At 45.3% G+C, this 19,826-nt stretch overlaps 1 protein-coding gene across 1 annotated transcript in view; it reads left to right on the top strand.

Moving 5' to 3' along the window:
- Positions 1–19,826, top strand: part of SCAP (SREBF chaperone) — a 61,575-nt gene that overhangs the window by 24,547 nt on the left and 17,202 nt on the right. The window contains exons 2-3 of the mRNA XM_072941172.1: positions 1,604–1,823; positions 13,982–14,111. Coding sequence (XP_072797273.1) covers positions 1,702–1,823; positions 13,982–14,111 — 252 coding nt within the window. The 5' untranslated portion in view covers positions 1,604–1,701. The remainder of the gene's footprint in view (positions 1–1,603; positions 1,824–13,981; positions 14,112–19,826) is intronic.

Raw genomic sequence — 19,826 nt, 5'->3', positions numbered from 1 at the left:
GTTGGGGGAACAGGTTGCTTCCCCAGAGTCCTTGTTTCTTCTGGGTGGTGAGCACGGTTGCTGGTCCCCTGCTGCAGGTCCACTACTTGACATCTTTTTGACCTGTCATGACCAGGTGAGCCTTGTGAATGGTTGAGCTGTTGTCAACACCTCTGCTCCTTGGGACAGCAGCTGTCACCTGCTGATTCCTTTGTCTGTTGCCTTTTGAATTGACCCACAGAGGGTCCTTTGTAGTATTTCCTTAGAAGTTTCTTGGACTGGGAAATTGCATATGTGCTTAAGGCTTGTGCTCCTAGGAAGGTGGAAGGAGTGTTAGTCATTCCTCCTTGTGAATTGGCTGTAGTGTGACGCCTATTGCTTTTCATTTCTGGTCTCACACTTCTGAAGAGTCATCTCTTTGGACTGGGTTTTCATCGTTGAGCCTAATCAAGCCAAGACACATGTCTGGGCAGGTTCCCTGTAGCACAGACCAAAGGAAACAGCAAGATAGAACAGGATAAGTGGATTTAAACTGGAATGTCCATCAGAGGGCTCAGTAAGGAAGGGAATTCTAGATCACTGGGCCTTCTGCTAGAGTCTTCTCTTCTGATTTTATTGGTTTGAGGTTCTTGCTTGGAAGCAAAAGAAATTAACTTTGTCTTACACAAGTGAAAAGAGAATTTATTGGAAGGCTATGGGGATGGGTCACAGGCTCAACTTCAGAAAGGACTGGAGCCCGAGCAGCCGTGAACTTGGGCGCAGGAACCTCTTGGGGATGAATAAGCACTACCATATCCAGTTCCTGCTTCTTTCCGCTCAGAAATCAGAGTCCAGGGAGAGAGGTTCAGCCAGCCTGGTGGGGGTCGGGAGGGGCACCTTAGCTGACGGTCTGTCTGGGCCAAATCCTGTGGAGAAAGGTGGTTCCCTGGTTACTCAGAGGAGGAGACAGCTGCTGGACAGGCAGGAAGAGGAGGGGCCTCTGTTCGCACGCTCCTGGGAACAGCTGTGGGGCCAGGAGCAGAGACTTCCACCTAATACTGCTTCCACAGTGAAACTTGTTTTATGTCAGGGGCCTAGGGTTTTTGGTGTTTTTATGTGGAGGGCTGACCCCCAGTGGACTTTTTTAGTGAGTTACTGTTTGTGCAAGAATGTGTTTTTTGAGGGATCAGCCCTATGTAAAGATTTTTCCCAAGGATTTCTCTCAATCTGGCCTGCACACAGAGAATGGTGTGGGGTGTGTCCAGAACGCCCATTTGGCCAAGAGCAGCTGAAGGTGCTGTGTGTTACACAGGCGTCCTTTCCTGTGCCACTTGCGATAAAAATGCTCTCTCTAAGGAATCGCCTTTTAGAACTGCCTAATACAGAAGAGGACTGAGAGTTTATTGCCAGAGCTAGAGAGGCAGTCTTTTGGTTTCTTCAGTTAGGCCGACTTAGACACTGCCCACAGTCACTAGAAGCCAACCAAGATTGGGTGCAGGTCGGAGTGTTGGGATTACTGATTTCAGATCCTGCATGTGGGCATCCTGATACCCTTCCCCATCCCCGCCCCTGCCACCTCCCCCAGCAGCCCTGTTGTGCAGAGCCAAGTACTCTTTGTTAATTGGCTTTTCTCTCTTCGTGCCAGGTGCCTGCAGATGGTGTCCATTGTCAGTGCTGTCCAGCGTGTGCCCGGCTGATCCATGGTCACTTTCCGGGATGGCAGCAAGGTGACTTCAGCTGAGGATGACCCTGACTGAAAGGCTGCGTGAGAAGATATCTCAGGCCTTCTACCACCATGGGCTGCTCTGTGCATCCTACCCCATCCCCATCATTCTCTTCACGGGGCTCTGCATCTTAGCCTGCTGGTATGTTTCAGACTTGCCCTGGATATGGTGAGCCAGTGTCTTGGGACCATAGATTTCCTAACCCTGGCTGTTCTGTAGCCCTTGGACTGTATATGCTTTTTTCACAGTGGAACCTGAGGCTCATTAGAGCTGCCAAATGGAGAGCTCTAGTTCTGGGGTGTTTAACCACTAAACTAAAATAGTCCAGGCTGGCCCTGACTTGGTGAGTCACCAGATTGGTTCACATCAGTGATAATCTCTCTTAAAATAATGTTTGGATGCTTCTAAGAAACTGCAAGATAATTGAAAGGCATGATCTTTTAATTTTCCTTCTCAACAGTGGCAGCTTCCTTTGGTACCTGGTTAAGAACAGAAGCCTTCAAGTGTTGAAAGGCCAAGATGGTATCCTTGGATGGTATCCTTGGATACCATCTTGCATGCTAACCCCAGAGACTTGGTTTTCTACTGTCTAGTCATTTTCTTGTGTTAGTGTGGAGCCTCCTTATGACCTCTGGTTGATTCTTGGGGCCTGCTGTGCTCACCAGGGACTGTTGTGAGAGCTGTAGCTGCCCTTTGTCCACATCTGTCATACTGTCATTCTACAGGGCCTTGTTGAACCCTGGAGACTGTGGCTAATGAGGACATTGTAAAAGCCAAAGCTTGATGTAAGATGATACTTGGTGGTCCTCTTGGCTCTAAAACACTGACAGTCATGAAAAGAGCCCGCCTCATTATCCTTCTTTGGAAAGAATTCTGGTTTCCAAATTCACTGTACATCTAGCATTTGTAGATGTTTTTAGTGCTGTACTGGAGGAAGGATGGTTCAGGACTGAACTCGCTGTTCAGTTGTTAATGATCCCAAGTTCTTCCCTAATTAGGACTGGGAAAGATGAGGATCATTCATTGAGAATTTCCTGCTGGGTGCTGTGTTGGTGCTTCAGGTATACAATTAAATGTCTCATCAGTCCTCAAAAACCTTGGGAAGCGGTCTAGTTATATTTCCGTTTAAGCAAAGGGAAATGGAGGATTAGACGCTTGCCTAGTGTACACAGCTAATTAGGGAAACTGGGTTCAAATCCAGGTCTAGGGATTCTAGTGCCTATACCTGTGGCACTCTGTTCCTCCTGACTCTCACTCTGGCTCCGTGTATTTGTGCTGATGTTTAAACTTTGTTAATTCATGTTGTGCAAGCTAAGATACTTGTGGCTGCATCCTGTAACTGATGGATTAGGAGTGCTCTGAGAACCCAGTTCTTGGATTTGCTTGGTTTTTTCCCTCTTAATGGATCCATCTCTCTCTTTAAAAAATCATACTTTTCTGGCGGGGGAGTGGGTATAGCTCAGTGGTAGAATGCCTGCTTAGCATGCTCAAGTTCCTGGGTTCAATCCCCAGTACCCCCCCCCCATTAAAAATAAATAAATAAACCTAATTACCTCCACCTGCAAAAAATCTAAACCATAAAAAATTTTTTTCTGAAGTCATGCTTTTCTAGGCCTGAGCTAGCATGAGAATCATCTGGAGGGCATATTAAGCAAGGTTACTGGACCCTGCTCTAGAGTTCCCCATTCATCAGGTCTGGCTGGGCCTGAGTTCCCAGGCCTGGGAACCACTAAGCTGTGGGTCTGTCTTGAAAATTTCTCTAAAGTTCTGCCACATCTCAGCTAAAAGTGTTTCCTCTTTTATTCTAATTTCTGGAACAGGAGCAGCAGTTTGTGGTGATAGTCATGGTTATTGTTGCTCGTACTGCCTTCCGTTGAGGCGGAGGGGTTCCAGCGCCCCCTTCATAAATTCTCAATTCCTTACGGCCTCTCTTTGTGTACCTTTGCATATGGGAGGTTGGTAAGTAAGTACCTAACGGATGAATATATTGAATTAAACTCATATTCTTTATGGGCAGTTTCAGTTGAAGAGGTAGTTGTGATTCCCGTTCCACAAAGACAGGTATAGCTATAGGAAAGGGGTGTCTCCTCTTTACTGTGCACCTTCCAAGGATTGGGTGTCGCCAGCTGGGACCAGCCAGCTTCTTGGACAAGGAACGTAGGGTATGTTTAGCAGCTGCTTGCGTGCAGTTGGGCTTTATCTTTGAATAATTTGATATCACACAAGTGTTTCAAAACAAATTGTCCTTGGATTTATGATGTGGAGGCCTCTGATATGAAGACTATGAGATGGCTAAGGTCTCAAGTATGGAGGACTCCTCAACTGAGGGTGAGTCAGAATGGGATGGAGGTTGTGGGGGGAGGCAGATGTAGTAATAACAGTATTTAATAACCAGTACAGCCCAGATGCAGCCAAGCTGGGCAGATGCTTGTCTTATGTCCCACAGGTGTCTTGGCTGAATATCGGTCCTGAGAAAGGGGTCTGTGAGGCTCTGCTAGGATTGGCCTGATGGAAGGGAAAGGAAGACTAACCTTCACTGGCCACTGGCTCTTTCGGTCCTCAAGTGCTTCGGCACGGGGTATTTCATTTGGTTGCCTAACATCCTTGGAGGTGGTTGTTATTCCCTAGTTCTTTCTGATGATGAAACTAGCTTGGAGGGTAGTAAGTGGTACGTGCTGCAACTGGCAGGTCTGTGTTGGCAGATCAGAATCTGTACTTCTTCCGCTTCACCATGGTGCCATGAACTTTATGAAGAGCATTGTCTGGTGCTGATACCTTTTATTGCAAGGAGTCTGCTTCTTGAGCAAGAAGCCTGAGAAATAAGAGTCTCAGCTGCCTTGGGCCAGGAGAAGGGCTCAGCACGATCTGCCTAGACAGAGAACAGAGAGGCTTTTGAAGCAGTGGCCCTGTGTAATAGAAGTAGAGGAGAGAACATACAGTTGGGTTTTATAGCCATGTCAATAAAAATGTTTGTAATACATGCCAAGAAGTGTGTCAGCCAAAGCGACGCAGAATACAGCCCCTCCCTCGTCAGGTATCATGCATAGCAGAGGTGACACAGCCTTGGTGCAAAAGGAGACAATGCCAGGGAGGCTTCCTGGGAGAACCCCTGGGTCGAGGATTCCTGGAAGAATAGGTGGCGTCTTCCTCGCCTCCTTTCCTGTTTGCGCTTCTGGTCATTCAGCTGAGCACTCCCCCAGCAGGAGGATCGGGAGGCTGATTCCCTGGCTTGCCCCTCTGAACCTGCTGCCTCCTTCAGCCCCACCCTCTGAGGGCACTGTGGTTTCCTCTTGTCTTTACAGTTGCCCTGTACCAGCTGTACCATCACATTCTTAGTGCTGTGTACTTGTTTTCCCAAACCAGCATCTTTGTTATGTGATTATAAATAAACTGAGGACTTTTTTTCCCTTAAAATCTGATTGGCTTAGGAAAAAATTTCTGAGGCTAAATGAAGTCTCTTAGCCTCCAAAGATGATAAAGGTTGTATCAGAGGATCCACAGATTCTGGGCCTTTCAGGCCGGGAGGCTAGAGATCGTGGACCCAGGGCCCAAGCCTTACTATCCTCTTCTCCCTGGAAAGCTTTTCTGTCCAGAGTAGCTCTTCTTTTTGCCAGAGCTTCAGGTTGCCTGCAGAAACGAGTGTGATGAATGGACAGCTTTTGGTAGTTTTATTAGAGACTCAGATTCTATTTAATTGCTTTCCTTTATTGTTCCTGGAATGAGAGACTTGTTCAGCTGAACCCAAAGGACTGCTACTTTTGCTCCTGTTTGGATCCAGCAGCCTTGTAAGCTGTGGACCCTGTTCATCACCAGTGGATCACCCTGGGAGCTGTGAATGCTCTTTCCTCTGGGAAAAGCTGACGAAACTTCTAGCAAGTAGGCACTGTGGCAAGAGGTATCTGTTTACATTTCCTAGAGATTAAGCCGGCGGAACCCACGGTGTGACCCAGCAGCAGCCCAGCAAGGCAGAGGGTGCTGTTGCTGGGGGCCTGCCCTGGGAAGTGGCGGGTGCGCCGTGGGGTGAAGAAGAGTGTCTGTGTGCGGGTCAGAGGTTAATGTGAGGATCATTGGGTCACTTGTGTTTTCATAACCTGCTGCTCCTGATTATAGAGGGTGGATTATAGAGCTAGTTGGAATCACAGCGAGGCCATTCTAGACCTCCTGAAGGAGAATAACCCTGCAGCCTTCGTGGACATCCGAGGACAGACTTTGGCCCTTTCCTCATCCTCTTTCTTTGGAGGAAAGCAGCACTTTCCAGTTGAGGCTGGACATCTCAGCTGTGGTGGCCTCCACTTCTCAATGTCTCTCCCTTGTCTGCCCACGTCTCAGGTTTCCTCATGATCACTGTGGACCCTTTGGGGGTGGGCACACAGGGAACTGTAGAACAGGCTCCCTCTTTCTATGCCCATTTGGCCACTCTCTGGACACACTTATATCCTTTTTGTGAACAAGAAAGAAAGCTGAGTAACAAGCCCTGTCTGCACCTGTGCTTTGGAGAGTCCGGCTGGATAGAGGAGAACAAAGTCCCAGAGCACCACTGGCCTCTGTCCCAGCGCCTAGACTCAGGAGCCCAGAGGACCCGCTCCAGCAGCTGCTTTTGGGTCCTGTTCAGCATTGCAAAGCCAGAGCCTTCTCCCAAGCAGAAGTTACCCCAGCCTCACAAACAAGCTCCAAAAAAGCTCTGAAAGGCTTATAGGAGATCAGAGACTCCTTTATCACCCAAAATTTCAATCTGAAGAGAGATTAGGCGATCTCCACAGTTTCTCCTTTTAGTCTTTCCCTACCCCACCCCAGTCCTGTTGTTCCCCCCTGAGAAGGGAAGAGAGAAAACATGTCACACTCCTGATGTCTCCAGGGGGCTGTCCTATGCAGCATCTTCCCAGAGTGTCCTTTCTCTGGTTGCTCTGTCTGTATGTCTTCAGTGTCTACTGAGCTCCCTATCACAGGTGACTGGAAGTGAGAATGGGAGGAAATGTAGAGTCAAGATCATCATTTGTGGGACCCAGTGCAGCATGAAAATGCAGGGCTGTTTCTTCAAAAAGCAGGAGAAAAGTACCATTAAAGATACTAAAGTATGCTTGGATGGGAGTGGGTGAAACGCATGCTTCTGCCAAAATGCCCGCCAGACGTGCTGCTCAGCTGACAGCCTGGGATGGGGGCTGGCTGATGCCTCACCCTGCCCGAGGACACAGTGGGACATGCACATCTGAGCCCCACCCTCCTTGTTTTGCATTCAGGCCCCTGCAGGGGACGGCAGCAAAGGGGATACCTGGACAAGAAGGGGAAGGAGAGATCCTGGGATGCAAGTGGGCAGGGGAGCTGGTGGTCAAGAACCTGTCCCAGGGAGGAGGGACCACATGGGAACCTACACTCCAGATCCTCAGCATGTGCTCCTTTGTGGTGGGCTGCACCTACAAAACACAAGTTGAAAGAAACATTTATTAAGAATTTCCATGCAGCTACTATTGTTACGGAAACAACAGGCCAGCCAAGAAACAAGCACCACTCGGAGGGTTGGAGTACTCAGATTTATTACGCTGGCGGGCTCAGAGGGGCTTCTGCTCCGAAGCTCTGAGCACCTCCAAGACGTGCACATGAGGTTTATAGGGTTAATTACAAGTATGGGGCTATTAGCCAATAAGGCTCAAACAACAAAAAGCAAGGAATCAGTACACTGGAGTTTATCAATTTGGAACAGATCACGTTACTGACACTTGTTGAGCTTGGATTTACGAGTATAGCTTGTTAGCCCAGTAAATTGACACTAAACTTCAGATTTATGAGTTAGCCCAGCAGAACTTAGATCAGTAAACCGACACTTATCACACTTAGATTTGTGACTTAGCTTGTTAGCCCAGCTGGGCTTTTCCTTCACGCTATAGAGTGTTAAACCCCAGGCACACTGAGTCCTTCTGAATGCCTGGTCCTTTGCAGCCATACAGGTTGCACACCCATGAAGCTAGTCCTTGGTAGAGCATCTGATAGATAAATAATCAACCCACATATCCTGGACATCTTCCATGTGGCTGGTATTGGGGATACCGAAATTAGAATGGCATGGCCGCTTCTCACATGTCTCTTATAAATCAAGCAGGTGGACTGAAGTCTGTAGAGCAGTGTTTGCAGGCTGCTGTGGGAGTACAGAGGAGAGGTGTTCGGCTGCCTGCAGGTGGAGGAGTGGAATGGCATTATTGCTTGTAGGATAAGCAAGAATTTGGGGAGCAGGGGATGTGTTTCACTTTGGGCTCCTCCTGAGACAAGGGTTTGAATACACGTAGCTTATGTGTAAGATGAAATGAACACTGGTCGGAAGGTGGAAAAATGAGATAGACGGGAAGGTGCATCGTCCAGCAAGTTACCCCCCTGGGCAACTGAAAGTAATCTCACTGGGGGCGCTGAGAAACTGCAGGACATCCACCTCACAGTTCCTCACCTGGGTGTGGGGAGCTGGACTGCCTGCTAGGTCAGCAAACTCATTCCCTAATGGACCAGTAGGAAGGCCACTTGTGGTCTCTGTTGAATATTTTTCTTTGTTTTTTGTTTGTTTTTAAATAACCCTTTAAAAATGTAAAAACCACTCTTAGCTCCAGGCCACATAAAAGCAGAACATGGGCTGTGGTTTACTGACCCCTAATCTACACCAAGACATCAACTGCTAGTTGAAGGCTACTTCCAGCCAGCATGAGTTCCCGGCACTAGTGGCCTGTCTCACTTAGGCAGAGAGGCCTCCAGAAGCAATGGGACAACACCAGGCAAAGAGACGCAAGGGCCGGCAGTTGGAAGTTGAGCCAGCATACCCAAAAATAAGATCAGGGGGGATGTGGGTAGGGCAGCAGCAGCCTCTGGGGATGTGCTGAGCGGGCTGTACCTGCACAGCAGCAGAAAGGTGTGTGGGCCGGGAGGTGGGGGAGATGTGGATTGCAGTTCTGCACCTGATTAGGAAACAAAGAAGTGACTTCAGGAGTGGAAGCAAGGAGTCTAGCTAGGCTAGTGTATTACTCCAGGTAAGAGTTGATGGTTGTTGTTTAGTCTAAGTGGAAGCCCTGGAGGTGGTGAGACGTGGCTGAGTCTGAATATATCTTGAAGGTGGAGTCCTCGAAATTTTCTGAGGAACAAACGTGGAGTGTGAGAGAAAGTGGAGTCAAGATCAAAACGCTTGGCCTGAGCAGCTGGATGGGTGGGGCCGAGACAGGAAAGGCAGGGGAGGTTTTAGGGACCTGGTTTATTTCCTTTGCCCCTGTAAGATAAGGGTCGGGCAAGATATAATCTAGTCCTAGAAGCAAGTTTGCGAAAGCAACATGGGTGGTGGTAAAAATATCCAGACAGCTTCTTTCTTTAAATGTCTTGAGTCTTTTTTTCTGACCTTGGAAGGGTGAATGTTTTTACTTCTAAAATTGCCTGACACTTTTCTTCCAATCTTTCCTTTTGGTCTCAAATTTGGTAGCCATGGACAGTGATTATTCCCTTGCATTTTGCATTTTTGTAGAGTCTTTTTCTTTTGCTTATATTAAAACAAATTTATGGTAGTTTAAATTTTTGAAGAAAGTGAAACATAATACAAGGTAGTATAGTGTGATGTTAAGAGCACGGACTCAGGAGCCAGACTGCTTGTGTTCCCATACTGATTCTGTCGCTTTCTAGTGGGGATATGCCATCTGTGTGCCTTTTTAGGTGTGGTGAGGCTTAACGAGCAAAAAGATGGAAGCCATTTGGCACATAGTAGGTACTCAGTGAAAGAAACCATCAACCATCATCATTGTTACAGAGACAGGAAGAGGCAGGTCCACTGTCAGTGATAAGAACCATGGTTGGGGTGGTTATGGGGCACTTTGGCAGCTCATAGGAGGGGCCTTAAATCCAGACTTTGGGGAAAGGAGAAAGGCTTCTTGGGCAAGTGATACTGCAGCTGAGGCCTCGAAAATGAGTTACCTAGGAGGAGAATGGGCAGGCGTGTTCCAGCAGATGCAGAGCCCCCATACACAAGAGGGGAGTTGTGCGTGGCTCCAGGGCAAGCTTGGAGAATGACTGTGAGCCATTTTAAGCATTTCAATGCCTATGGACTTTTCCTAAGAGACTTGGTCCTAGGAAAGTGGATGCTCCAGAGTGTGCTTCCCTTCTTTCTCTTTCTGTTAGAATGTTTAGACTCCTAGAATTCACAGATATTTTTAATATTTCAAATCATGAGAAATACGCTACCTTTAGTTTAGTCAGTATGTTTTAAGCAGTTACTGTGTGGGAAGTGGATGTAGATAAATAAAATGTACTGTCTACCTTCATCGTGTAGTGTGGCTAAAACACCAGCAGCTTCGTTCTGGGCCCCACACTTCCTCTCTGCATCTAGAGCCCTGGGGTCAGCTCATGCACTGTGTGCAGCTTCCCCAAGAGAACCTTTGCTATGTCCCCAGAGAGCCCTTGACACCGACCCCCAAACAGCTGACCTTTGGTTTTTGGAAGCAGCAAGAGAGAAGCAACTCTTCACATACTGATTTCTCCTCAGAAACCATGGAGGCCTGAAGGCAGTGGGAATCACATATTTAAAATTCTGAAAGAAAAAACTCTACCAAGAGTTCTGTATTCTACAAAACTGTACTTCAATAATGAAGGAGCAATTAAGACATTCCAGATAAACAAAAGCTAAGGGAATTTGTTACCAGTGGACCTGCTGCACAGTTTGAAACCATAAGAGAAAATAACGGTGGTGACAATCATTACTGGTGTACTTTTGGTTTGGTTTCTAATTTCTTTCTTTGTCTTTTGTGATTTAAAAGACAAATGCGTTGAACAATAATTTAAAATCTTTGTTAATGGAAATAAATATAAAGTGTAATCTGACAAGAACTATAAAAAGGGAGAGACAAAGATGTATTGACAGTGTTTGTGTACTACTTGAAGCTAAGGTCTTCAGACTACATAATTTCAGCATCTTCTTTTCGTGGTTGCTAATCCTTTCTTCTGCTTGCTCATATCTGCTGTTGAGCCCCCGTATAACAGCGCTACTTAATCTAGGTTGTTATAAATTGTTAATAATATAATCCCCAAGGTAATCACTAAGAAAATAACTTTTTAAATATACAGAAGAGGAAAGAAGGGAATCAGGGTAGCACACTACAGAAAAATCAACTCCCACCCGAAAAGGGGCAGCAATGGAGGAACTGAGAAACAAAAAACATATAAGACATACAGAAAACAAATGGCTAAATGGCATAAGTAAATCTTTGTGAGTAATCACATTAAATGTAAGTGGATTAAACTCTCCCATTAAAAGACAGACTGGCAGATTTGATTTTAAAAAGACAGTCCATCTACATGCTCTCTACAAGACTCTTTTAGTTATACGCTACACTTTTAGATATAAGAACACAAAGAGGTTGAAAGTGAAAGGATGGAAAAAGATATTCCATGCTAAATCGTACCCAAAAGAGAGCTGAGGTGGCTATAGTATTATCAGACAACATTAAAAAGGTTACTAGAGACAAAGAAGGACATTATATATTGACAGATGCTTCAATACAGCAAGAGGAGGTAGCAGCTGTAAACGTGTAACACTTCACAACAGATCACTAAAATATACGAAGCAAAAATTGACAGAATTGAAAGGAGAAATACACAGTTCTAGAATAACAGTTGGAGCCCTCAGTACTCCACTTTGAATAATGGACAGAGCAGCCTGACACGATGGATAAGGAAATGGAGGACTTTACGGCAACACTGTAAACCAGCTAGCCCAATACACATTCCTCTCAAGTGAATGTGGTACATTCACCAGGCTAGACCACATGTTAGGCCAGAGACAAGCATCAGGAAATTTAAAAAGATTGAAATCATTCACAGTATCTTTGCCAGTAACAGTGGGATGAAACTAAAAATCGGTAATAGAAGGAAAACTGGAAAATTCACTGACGTGTGGAAATCAAACAATACATCCTAAAACAACCAGTGGGTCAAAGAAGAAGTCAGAAGGGAAATTAGGAAATACCTTGAGATGATGAAAACAAAAACACAGTACACCAGAACTTACGGGATGCAGTGAAAGGAGAACTAAGAGGGAAATTTATAGCTGTATAAAGGACTCTGGACTCAATCTGGAGTGTATAAGGTGACTCAATTTAAAAAAAATAATGGAAGAGGTGCTTCACAAAGTAGGATGTAGTCAAATGGCCAATAAGCATATGCAAGAACTTGCAGCATTATTCGTTGCACATTAAAACCGTAGAGAGATACCACCACCTCCTCCTCTAAGTGGTTAAAATTAATTGGACTGACTTGATCAAGCGGTGGCAAAAATTTAGAGCAGTTGGAAGTCCCATCACACCGCTGACGTGAACACAAATTCAGACAGCTACTTTGAAAAACTGGTATTATCTGCAAAGCTAAACATATGTATGCTCCACAGCCCAGAAGTTTCATTCTAGGAATATACCCAACAGAAATGAGTGCTTATATAAAAATGAGTGTATGTATAAAAATTACCATAATAGTTCTGTTCTTTTTTTTTTAATTGAAATATAGTTGATTTGTCATATTGTGTTACTTTCAGGTGTACAAGAAAGTGACTCAGTTATATATACATTTTTTTCAGATTATTTTCCATTATAGGTTATTATAAGATATTGAATATAGTTCCCTGTGCTATACAGAAAATCCTTGTTGCCTATTTTATGTGTAATAGTTTGTATCTTTTAATCCCATACTCCTAATTTATCTACCCCCCCTTCTCCTTTGGTGAGTGAACATAAGTTTGTTTTCTGTATCTGTGAGTATGTGTCTATTTTGTGTATAGATTTATTTGTATTATTTTTTAGATTCTTCATATAAGTGATATATAATAATTGTCTTTCTCTATCTGACTTATTTCATTTAGTATAATATTCTCTAGGTCCATCCATGTTGCTGCAAATGCCAATATTTCATTCTGTTTTATGACTGAGTAATATTGTGTATATATACCACATCATCATAAACCAATCATCTGTTGATAGGCACTTGGGTTGTTTCCATGTCTTGGCTGTTGTAAATAGTGCTGCTGTGAACCTCAGGGTGCATGTCTCTTTTCAAGTTAGAGTTTTCATCTTTTTTGGAATACCCAAGAGTGGAATTGCTGGAGCATATGATAGCTCTATTTTTAGTTTTTTAAAGGAACCTCCAGCCTGCTTTCCATAATGGCTGCACCAGTTTACATTCCCACCAACAGTGGAGGAGGGTTTGCTTTTCTCCACACCCTCTCCAGAATATATTATTTGCAGAATTTTTGATGGTGGCCACTCTTAAAACAGCTCTATTGTAATAGCTTGAACTGGAAACAGCCAAATGTTCCTCAACACTGGAATAGATAAATACACTGTCATATATTCATTCAGTGGAATAGTACATATACGTGGAGAAGAATGATCTGTGTGTGCCAATGTGGATGAATCTAGTAGATATAATTTAAGTGAAAGCAGCCAGTCACAAGAGTACACAGTGGAATGGATGGTTTCATTTCTATGCTGTCAGAAACAGGCAAAACTAGTTTATATGATAGAAATTCTAATAGTGGTTTGTGGAGGAGGATACTTTTCACTGAGTGGGGACACAAGGCCACCTTCAGAGGTTCTGGAGATGTTTTATAGCTTGATCTAGTTAGTGGTTACACAGGTGTAGGCGTATGTAAACATTTATCTCACTATATACTTAAAATTTGTGAATTGTAGTACATAAAAGTTAATTTTCAATTTTTAAAAAAGTTTGAAAAGAAGTGAGGCCTGAAACAAAAGCACATCCATTTGCCAACTTCTTGATGTAAGGCCAAGTGTTTTCCTTTGTGTGTAGTGGATCTGTGGACTTGTATTCAGCCTGGTCTATTGTAAACCTCGCCCTGAGTGTGTTGTGCACAGTTTTCATGGTCTGTCCCTTAAAATTAGAGTGACTTGCTCAGCAGTCTGAATCGGCATCCTTCTCGATTTTTGTTTCCCCAGTTTTTTATTGTTGTCTTACTTATGTCTAATTTGACCAGAAATTTTTTGGACTCTTTTTTTTTTTTTTAGCATCTTGCCTTTATTACATCTCTAAAAATATCCAACCAGTCTACTTTATGAATTGGGCTTCCTGTGACTAAAAAGAAGTTTGAAAAACTTTGATCTAGAGGCTTCTGAGTTTCCTCCTAGCGCTGAACTTATGACTCTAATGTTTTGTGCATTTGTGCAGTCCTTCCAGGAGGGAGAATTTAGTGCAAAAGCAGCGGTTCCTGTGTCACTGTCTTCTCAGCGTAGACTCTGCCTGGTGTCATGTCCTAACTCTTCTCTCCTTTTTGTTCATCCCAGCTACCCACTGCTGAAACTCCCCTTGCCCGGAACGGGACCCGTGGAATTCACCACTCCTGTCAAGGATTACTCGCCCCCACCTGTGGCCTCTGACCACAAGCCAGGAGAGCCTGCTGAGCAGCCAGAGTGGGTAGGTGCTCAGCGAGTGGCCAAAGCGAGCCCTGGGGGCTGGGTGCAGGTTGGCTGAGGCGGGGGTTCTGTGAGCGAGTGAAGGTGGTCAGCTTCTGATGGGCACACATCTTTACAAAGGCACCAAAATATTTAGTCATACACTTAATATGTTTAGTTATACATTCCTGTTTTGAAAGGAAACACCAGAAGACGTAGAAGCGTGACTGTCCTGGAGAAGCTGGGGGTTGTGGTTGCCGTACACGTGGCCAGCTGTGTCTGGGTTCATACCGCAGGCTGCTCACACACGGGCGCAGGTGCCGGGCAGTGCCCTGGCAGACAGGCCGTCTTGTCTTGCATCAGGTAGTCATGGGAACCACTCAGCATCCCTCCCTGGAGAATGTTTATCATCAGAGTCCCAGCAACATTTAGTATTTACTGTGTGCACCTAGTTTTTTCAAATCTGTTAGGTCCTACTTTATCCTCACAACCTAGTCAGGTAAAAAGTGCAGGTTTTGTTTGTCTTTTGCAGTTTGAGAAGCTGGGACTTAGAGTGATGAAGTGCCTCTATTTAAATTCAGTTTTTTTCCAGTCAACACTGGATTAGAACTCCAGGTCTCCTGGTCCGAAGCCCACTGCTTCTTCTGAATCATACCGTTCTCAGTTGACTCTCTGAGCTAAGCACTGATGTAAATGAAGAAATAGTCTCTCCAGCTGAGGGTCTCAGGTGCAGGACCTCACTCCCCAGAACTCTGGACTCATTATTTGGAAATCGTACATTATTGATTAGCTCGTCTCTAAACCTTTTGCTTGCCAGGGGTGGGTGAAATGTTCCTCCCTCATGTGTTGTGCTCTGGTCCCGTGGATTGGACGGGGCTTGCTGAGTCTCTTGTTGTGGAGCAGAACCAAAGCTCGGGGCACAGAGCTCTTCCTCTCCCACCTTTTCTCTGACAGTGATTGCACATTCCTTCCTGTTTCCTTTTTGGGTAACGTAGCAGCTGGGTAACTTGTTATAAACTTGGTTCTAATGTTGCTGAAATAGAGATGTTATCTGGTGAGGTGGGCGTGTGCTATGGCTACGCATGGTGTCAAGAGGAAGTGCCCAGTCCAGGCTCAGTGGTACTCTGTCCATGATGGTGAGAGGGAGCAGGGTCTGATGTGGAAGAAGCCAGTTCTGTAACTTCATGTCCCAGCTTGACCCCCGACTCACTATGGGACATTTTTGGTTCATACCTTTTACCTTCGTTAACCTCTTGATGCAGTTTTACCCACAGTGGAACTGGTGGTTCCCAGTCACAGCAAGGCAGCCTGTGTTGGTGGGTGTTTTGTGGCTAGAAGCGTTCAGTGGCCTGATGGTGCAGGACAGTTGCTTCATGACACGGTTGTTGGGGGTTTACTTGTTTGTGAGCCCTTTAAACCTCCTTAGTGCCCTTCTTTGGTCTGGGGTGATGGTTGTAAGTGGGTGTACAAAACAACGTGAGGGCTCAGGAATCAGAGGATTGTCCCTTTTTTTCTTTCTGGTTGGAGCCCCAGCCCCTGAAAGGTGGAGAAAGAGATCCATGCCCTGGGGGAGTCTCGTGTCAGCCTGCCGCTCAGTGGTCAGTTCTCTCACCTCCATTGACAGTCCATCATAAAAATAAAGGCCAGCAGTACTGGAGTTGTAAGGACTGCTTTTTAGTTACAAGGAGCAGAAAACTCAACCCAAACCAGAGTAAGTGAAAAGGGCATTTTTTGCAGGGGTCATGTAACTCAGGGCCGTGGGCAGGGCTTATTCAAGGACAGCATGGTTTGGGCCTTGGAAGGAGTCTGTCTCTCAGCTCTGCCCTGTCTAGGTCAGCTCCCGCAGATTCAGCCTCACATTCTTGGAACATCCAATCCAGTGGAGGACAAGAGCAGGCCTGTTTGGCTCTGATTGGGGTTACTTACCTGTCCCCACCTCAGATCCTGTGGCCGAGGGGGGTGCTTTGTTGATTGTCTTCATCCCCTGGTTGTCTTCATCACCAGGCTGAGGGTGAGAGAGGATGGTTTTCAAAGGAAATTAGGAAGCTCAGGCACAGGGCAGCCCACACCAAGGAACCAAAATGTCCTTCATTCCTTAGTTCCTTCCTTTAGTCAGCGCATGTTTACTGCACGTCTGCAGTGTGCCTGGCAGGATGATCTAGGGAACACATGGAGCCTCACTGCTCCCGAGGAGATCCCAGTCTACTTGGGAAGAAAAGACAAAGAAGTCAGTTCAAAATAAATTCAGTATACGTCAAAGGGACACAGGAGCCAACTGAAAGAGCTCCCAATGGCCAGTGCTGGAAAATAAAATATATTTTGCAGCAAAATAAAGTAGTATTGGATTATAACTTGAGGTGTAAAATAAATATGAGTCAGTATGATTGAATAAGTAAGTGGAGGAGAGTAGACAGATCTGGGCAAAACATTCTAAATAATTTATGTAGATATTCCACCCTCAGGGAGGGGGAATATAACTCCTCTTTCTTAAATGTGGACTGTACATAGTGACTTCCTTCTAAAGAGTATCATGTACAGAGGGGAGAAAAGAGTCACTTTACAGTGGAGAACCTGACAGCTCCTCAGCAAGGCAGTCAGGTCACCGGCAGCAGTGATCAATCAGGCTGATGGTGTAACCCCTGAAGCACCCTTGCTGTCTTCCTCCCAAAAACCCAGAAGCCCAGCCTAATCATGAGAAGAATGTCTGACAGATCCCACTTCAGGGATGTTCCATGCAGTTCCTGACTAACCCTCCTCAAGACTGTCAAGGTCATCAAAAACAAAGCCTGAGAAACTAACACAGCCACGAGAAGCCCCAGGAGACAGGACAGCTAAATGTGACATGCTGTCCTGGATGGGATCTTGGGAGAGAAAAAGCACATAGGTACAAACTAAGGAAATCCAGTTTCCTTACCTTTTTTTAGTGATAGTTTCTCAGACTTTTCTTGTTCTTGATGACCTTGACAGTTTTGAGGAGTGTCCCTCGAGTAGGATTTGTCTGTTTTCCCCTTGATTAGACTGGGTGTATGGGTTTTTGGAAGGAAGACTGCAGAGGTAAAGTGTCATTCTTTTCATATCCATCAGCCTCCTAAATTATTTTTTAAATTTCCATACATTAAAGTTCAGTCTTTTTTTTTTAATTGAAGTACAGTCAGTTGCAATATGTCAATTTCTGGTGTACAGCACAATCATGCACATACATACATACATTTGTTTTTATTTTTTTTCATTAAACATTATTATAAAATATTGAACATAGTTCTCTGTGCTATACAACACTTTTTTTTAAATCTGTTTTTATGTATAGTCGCTAACATTGGTAAATCTCAGACTCCCAAATTTATCCCTTTCCACCCCCTTTCTCCAGTAACCATAAGATTGTTTACTATGTCTGCAAGTCTGTTTCTGCTTTGTAGATGAGTTCATAGTGGACTTTTTCTTTTTTTTAGATTCTGCATATGAGTGATTATCATATGGTATTTTTCTTTATATTTCTGGCTTACTTCACTTAGAAGGGCAATTTCCAGGTCCATCCATGTTGCTGCAAATGGCATTATTTTATTATTTTTTATGGCTGAATAGTATTCTGTTGTATAAATATACCACAACTTCTTTATCCAGTTGTTTGTAGATGGACATTTAGGTTGTTTCCATGTCTTGGCTATTGTAAATAGTGCTGCTATGAACATTGGGGTGTGTGTGTCTTTTTGAATTAAGGTTCCCTTTGGATATATGCCCAGGAGTGGGATTGCTGGATCATATGGTAGGTCTATTTTGAGTTTTTTGAGGGGTCTCCATACTGTTTTCCATAGTGACTGCACAAAGTTCAGTCTTTGCCATAAAGTTCTTGGTACTGTAGGTTTTTTTAAAGCCTTTCTGTTAGAAGTAAGGAGAAATTTCATTGTTGTTTTAGTTTGCATTTTCCAGATGACTTAATGTCAAGCGCCTATTGTATTGGCGTATCTTCCTTTGTGAAGTATTTCAGTGTTTTGCCCATTTTGAATTGCTTGGATTTGTTTAAATTGAATTGTAGTTCTTTCTGTGTGCTGGAGGCATCTCTCTTTCTGTGTAGCCCTCTCTCTCCCCTTCTGCTGAAGTGATCCCCCCAGTGGGTTGTTGGCTGCACCCTGCAGTTGTGCCTTTGTGTGTCCTCTGGGGAGGACTCTAATCAACTCTGCCAGGTCCCTGTGCTCTGAATTAGGCCTGCCCTGTGTTGGAGTCACTGATCAGTGGCCTTGTGGGGTGGGAGAAGACAGTTCCCTCTGGGAAGAGGGATGTTTTTACCAGAGGAAGACCAGAGCAAAGCAGAAAGGTGAAGATTTTCCATTTTGCAGTGTGTGACCTTCTGCAAGTTATGTAACACCTCTGTGCCTTAGTTTCTTCACTCATAAAATGGGGGTAATAATTATACCCGCATTACACACTGTCATAGGGTTAAGTGAAAGAATGCAGAGGTTTAGTGCAGTGTCTGGCCCATCACTTTCGCTTAGTAAATGTTTCTGGCTCTCACCATAGTCATCATTGGCCTTGATTAGAACTGGCCAGAGCAGAGGGCAGGAGAACAGAGGTTCACATGCCTGGACTGGCCTCTGAGTGCACCAGGCATGCACTCCTTATCTTTTACCCCGCCATTGCACATGGCACTCTCCCCAGGAAGCCTCCCTCAGCTCTCCTGCAGATGTGTGCCCTGCTCCTCCTCTGTACCCTCGCGTGGCCCACTTGAAGTCATGTTTCATTCAAATTGTACAGTCCAATATTTTGCACATAGTATATGCTCAGGAAAAGTTTTTTGTTGAATGAAGAAGTAGCATGGCTTATTTAGGAGACAGGGAATCTGGAGTGAGGCACTTTTCTTGGAATGCGGGAGGTGATGAGGTAGGTGGGACAAAGTTGAACCCTGGGCTCCGGAGTTGGGACTAATTCTGTAGGTCATGGGAGCCAGTCCCTTAGAGGCAATGACATGACGAAAGTGGTGGTAAGAAGGTCAGTCTTACTGAACTCGGAGAAACTTGGAGACTGAGATGACCGTGCCTAGGAAGAGGGTGGGGGGATATGAGGTGGGGAGGAGGGGTTGATTTTAAGGGGATCCCAAATCCACTTATCATAGTTTTAAGACATAATGATATAACTGGATATAACTAACATGTTTTTGGCCACAAACCTTGCTAGATGGGATGGTGTGTTGTGTTGTTTCTGGTAACATCTGAGATTCTGTTCCTGGTTCCCTCAGTAAGGAACCGAGGCTTGGAGAGTGTGGAGACCCTTGTCCAAGGCTCACAGCTGAGGGTGGAGCTAGAAGTCGAGCCCTGGTGGGTCCCCTGAGCCTGCCCTTCCCACCACACCCCACCCCACCTCCAGGAGGACAAGGAGCAGGAGCCCTGTTTTCCAGAAGAGCTGAGTAACGGGAGTCCTCTGTATCACGTTCTAAAGGGAGCCCCGGGTGTGTCAGTGTGAAGATAATGTGCTCGGAGCTCTAGGTTCCTTCATCTAAATGTGAAGGCAGGATTGTGTTTAAAACAGCAACAGCAACAACAACAAGCTTGAGATGTCCTGCGCTGGCCGGGCTCCCCTAGACCAGGCCATCACGGAAGCCTCAACCCCACGCCAAGCCCTGCCTGCCAGGCCTGCAGAGGTGGCCAGGCTTCTGGGCCAGCACTGCAGTGTTAGTGGTGGCTGCCCGAGCCTGCACGCAGGGGTTCCAAGGAGCCCCGGTCAGGGGCCTCATGCTGTGAACGGT

The sequence above is a fragment of the Vicugna pacos genome, chromosome 17, assembly GCF_048564905.1.
Source record: "Vicugna pacos chromosome 17, VicPac4, whole genome shotgun sequence".
In the NCBI taxonomy this organism is placed as follows: Eukaryota; Metazoa; Chordata; class Mammalia; order Artiodactyla; family Camelidae; genus Vicugna; species Vicugna pacos.
Note: the sequence above shows the minus strand (reverse complement) of the source record. Positions and strands in the feature narration are given on the sequence as shown.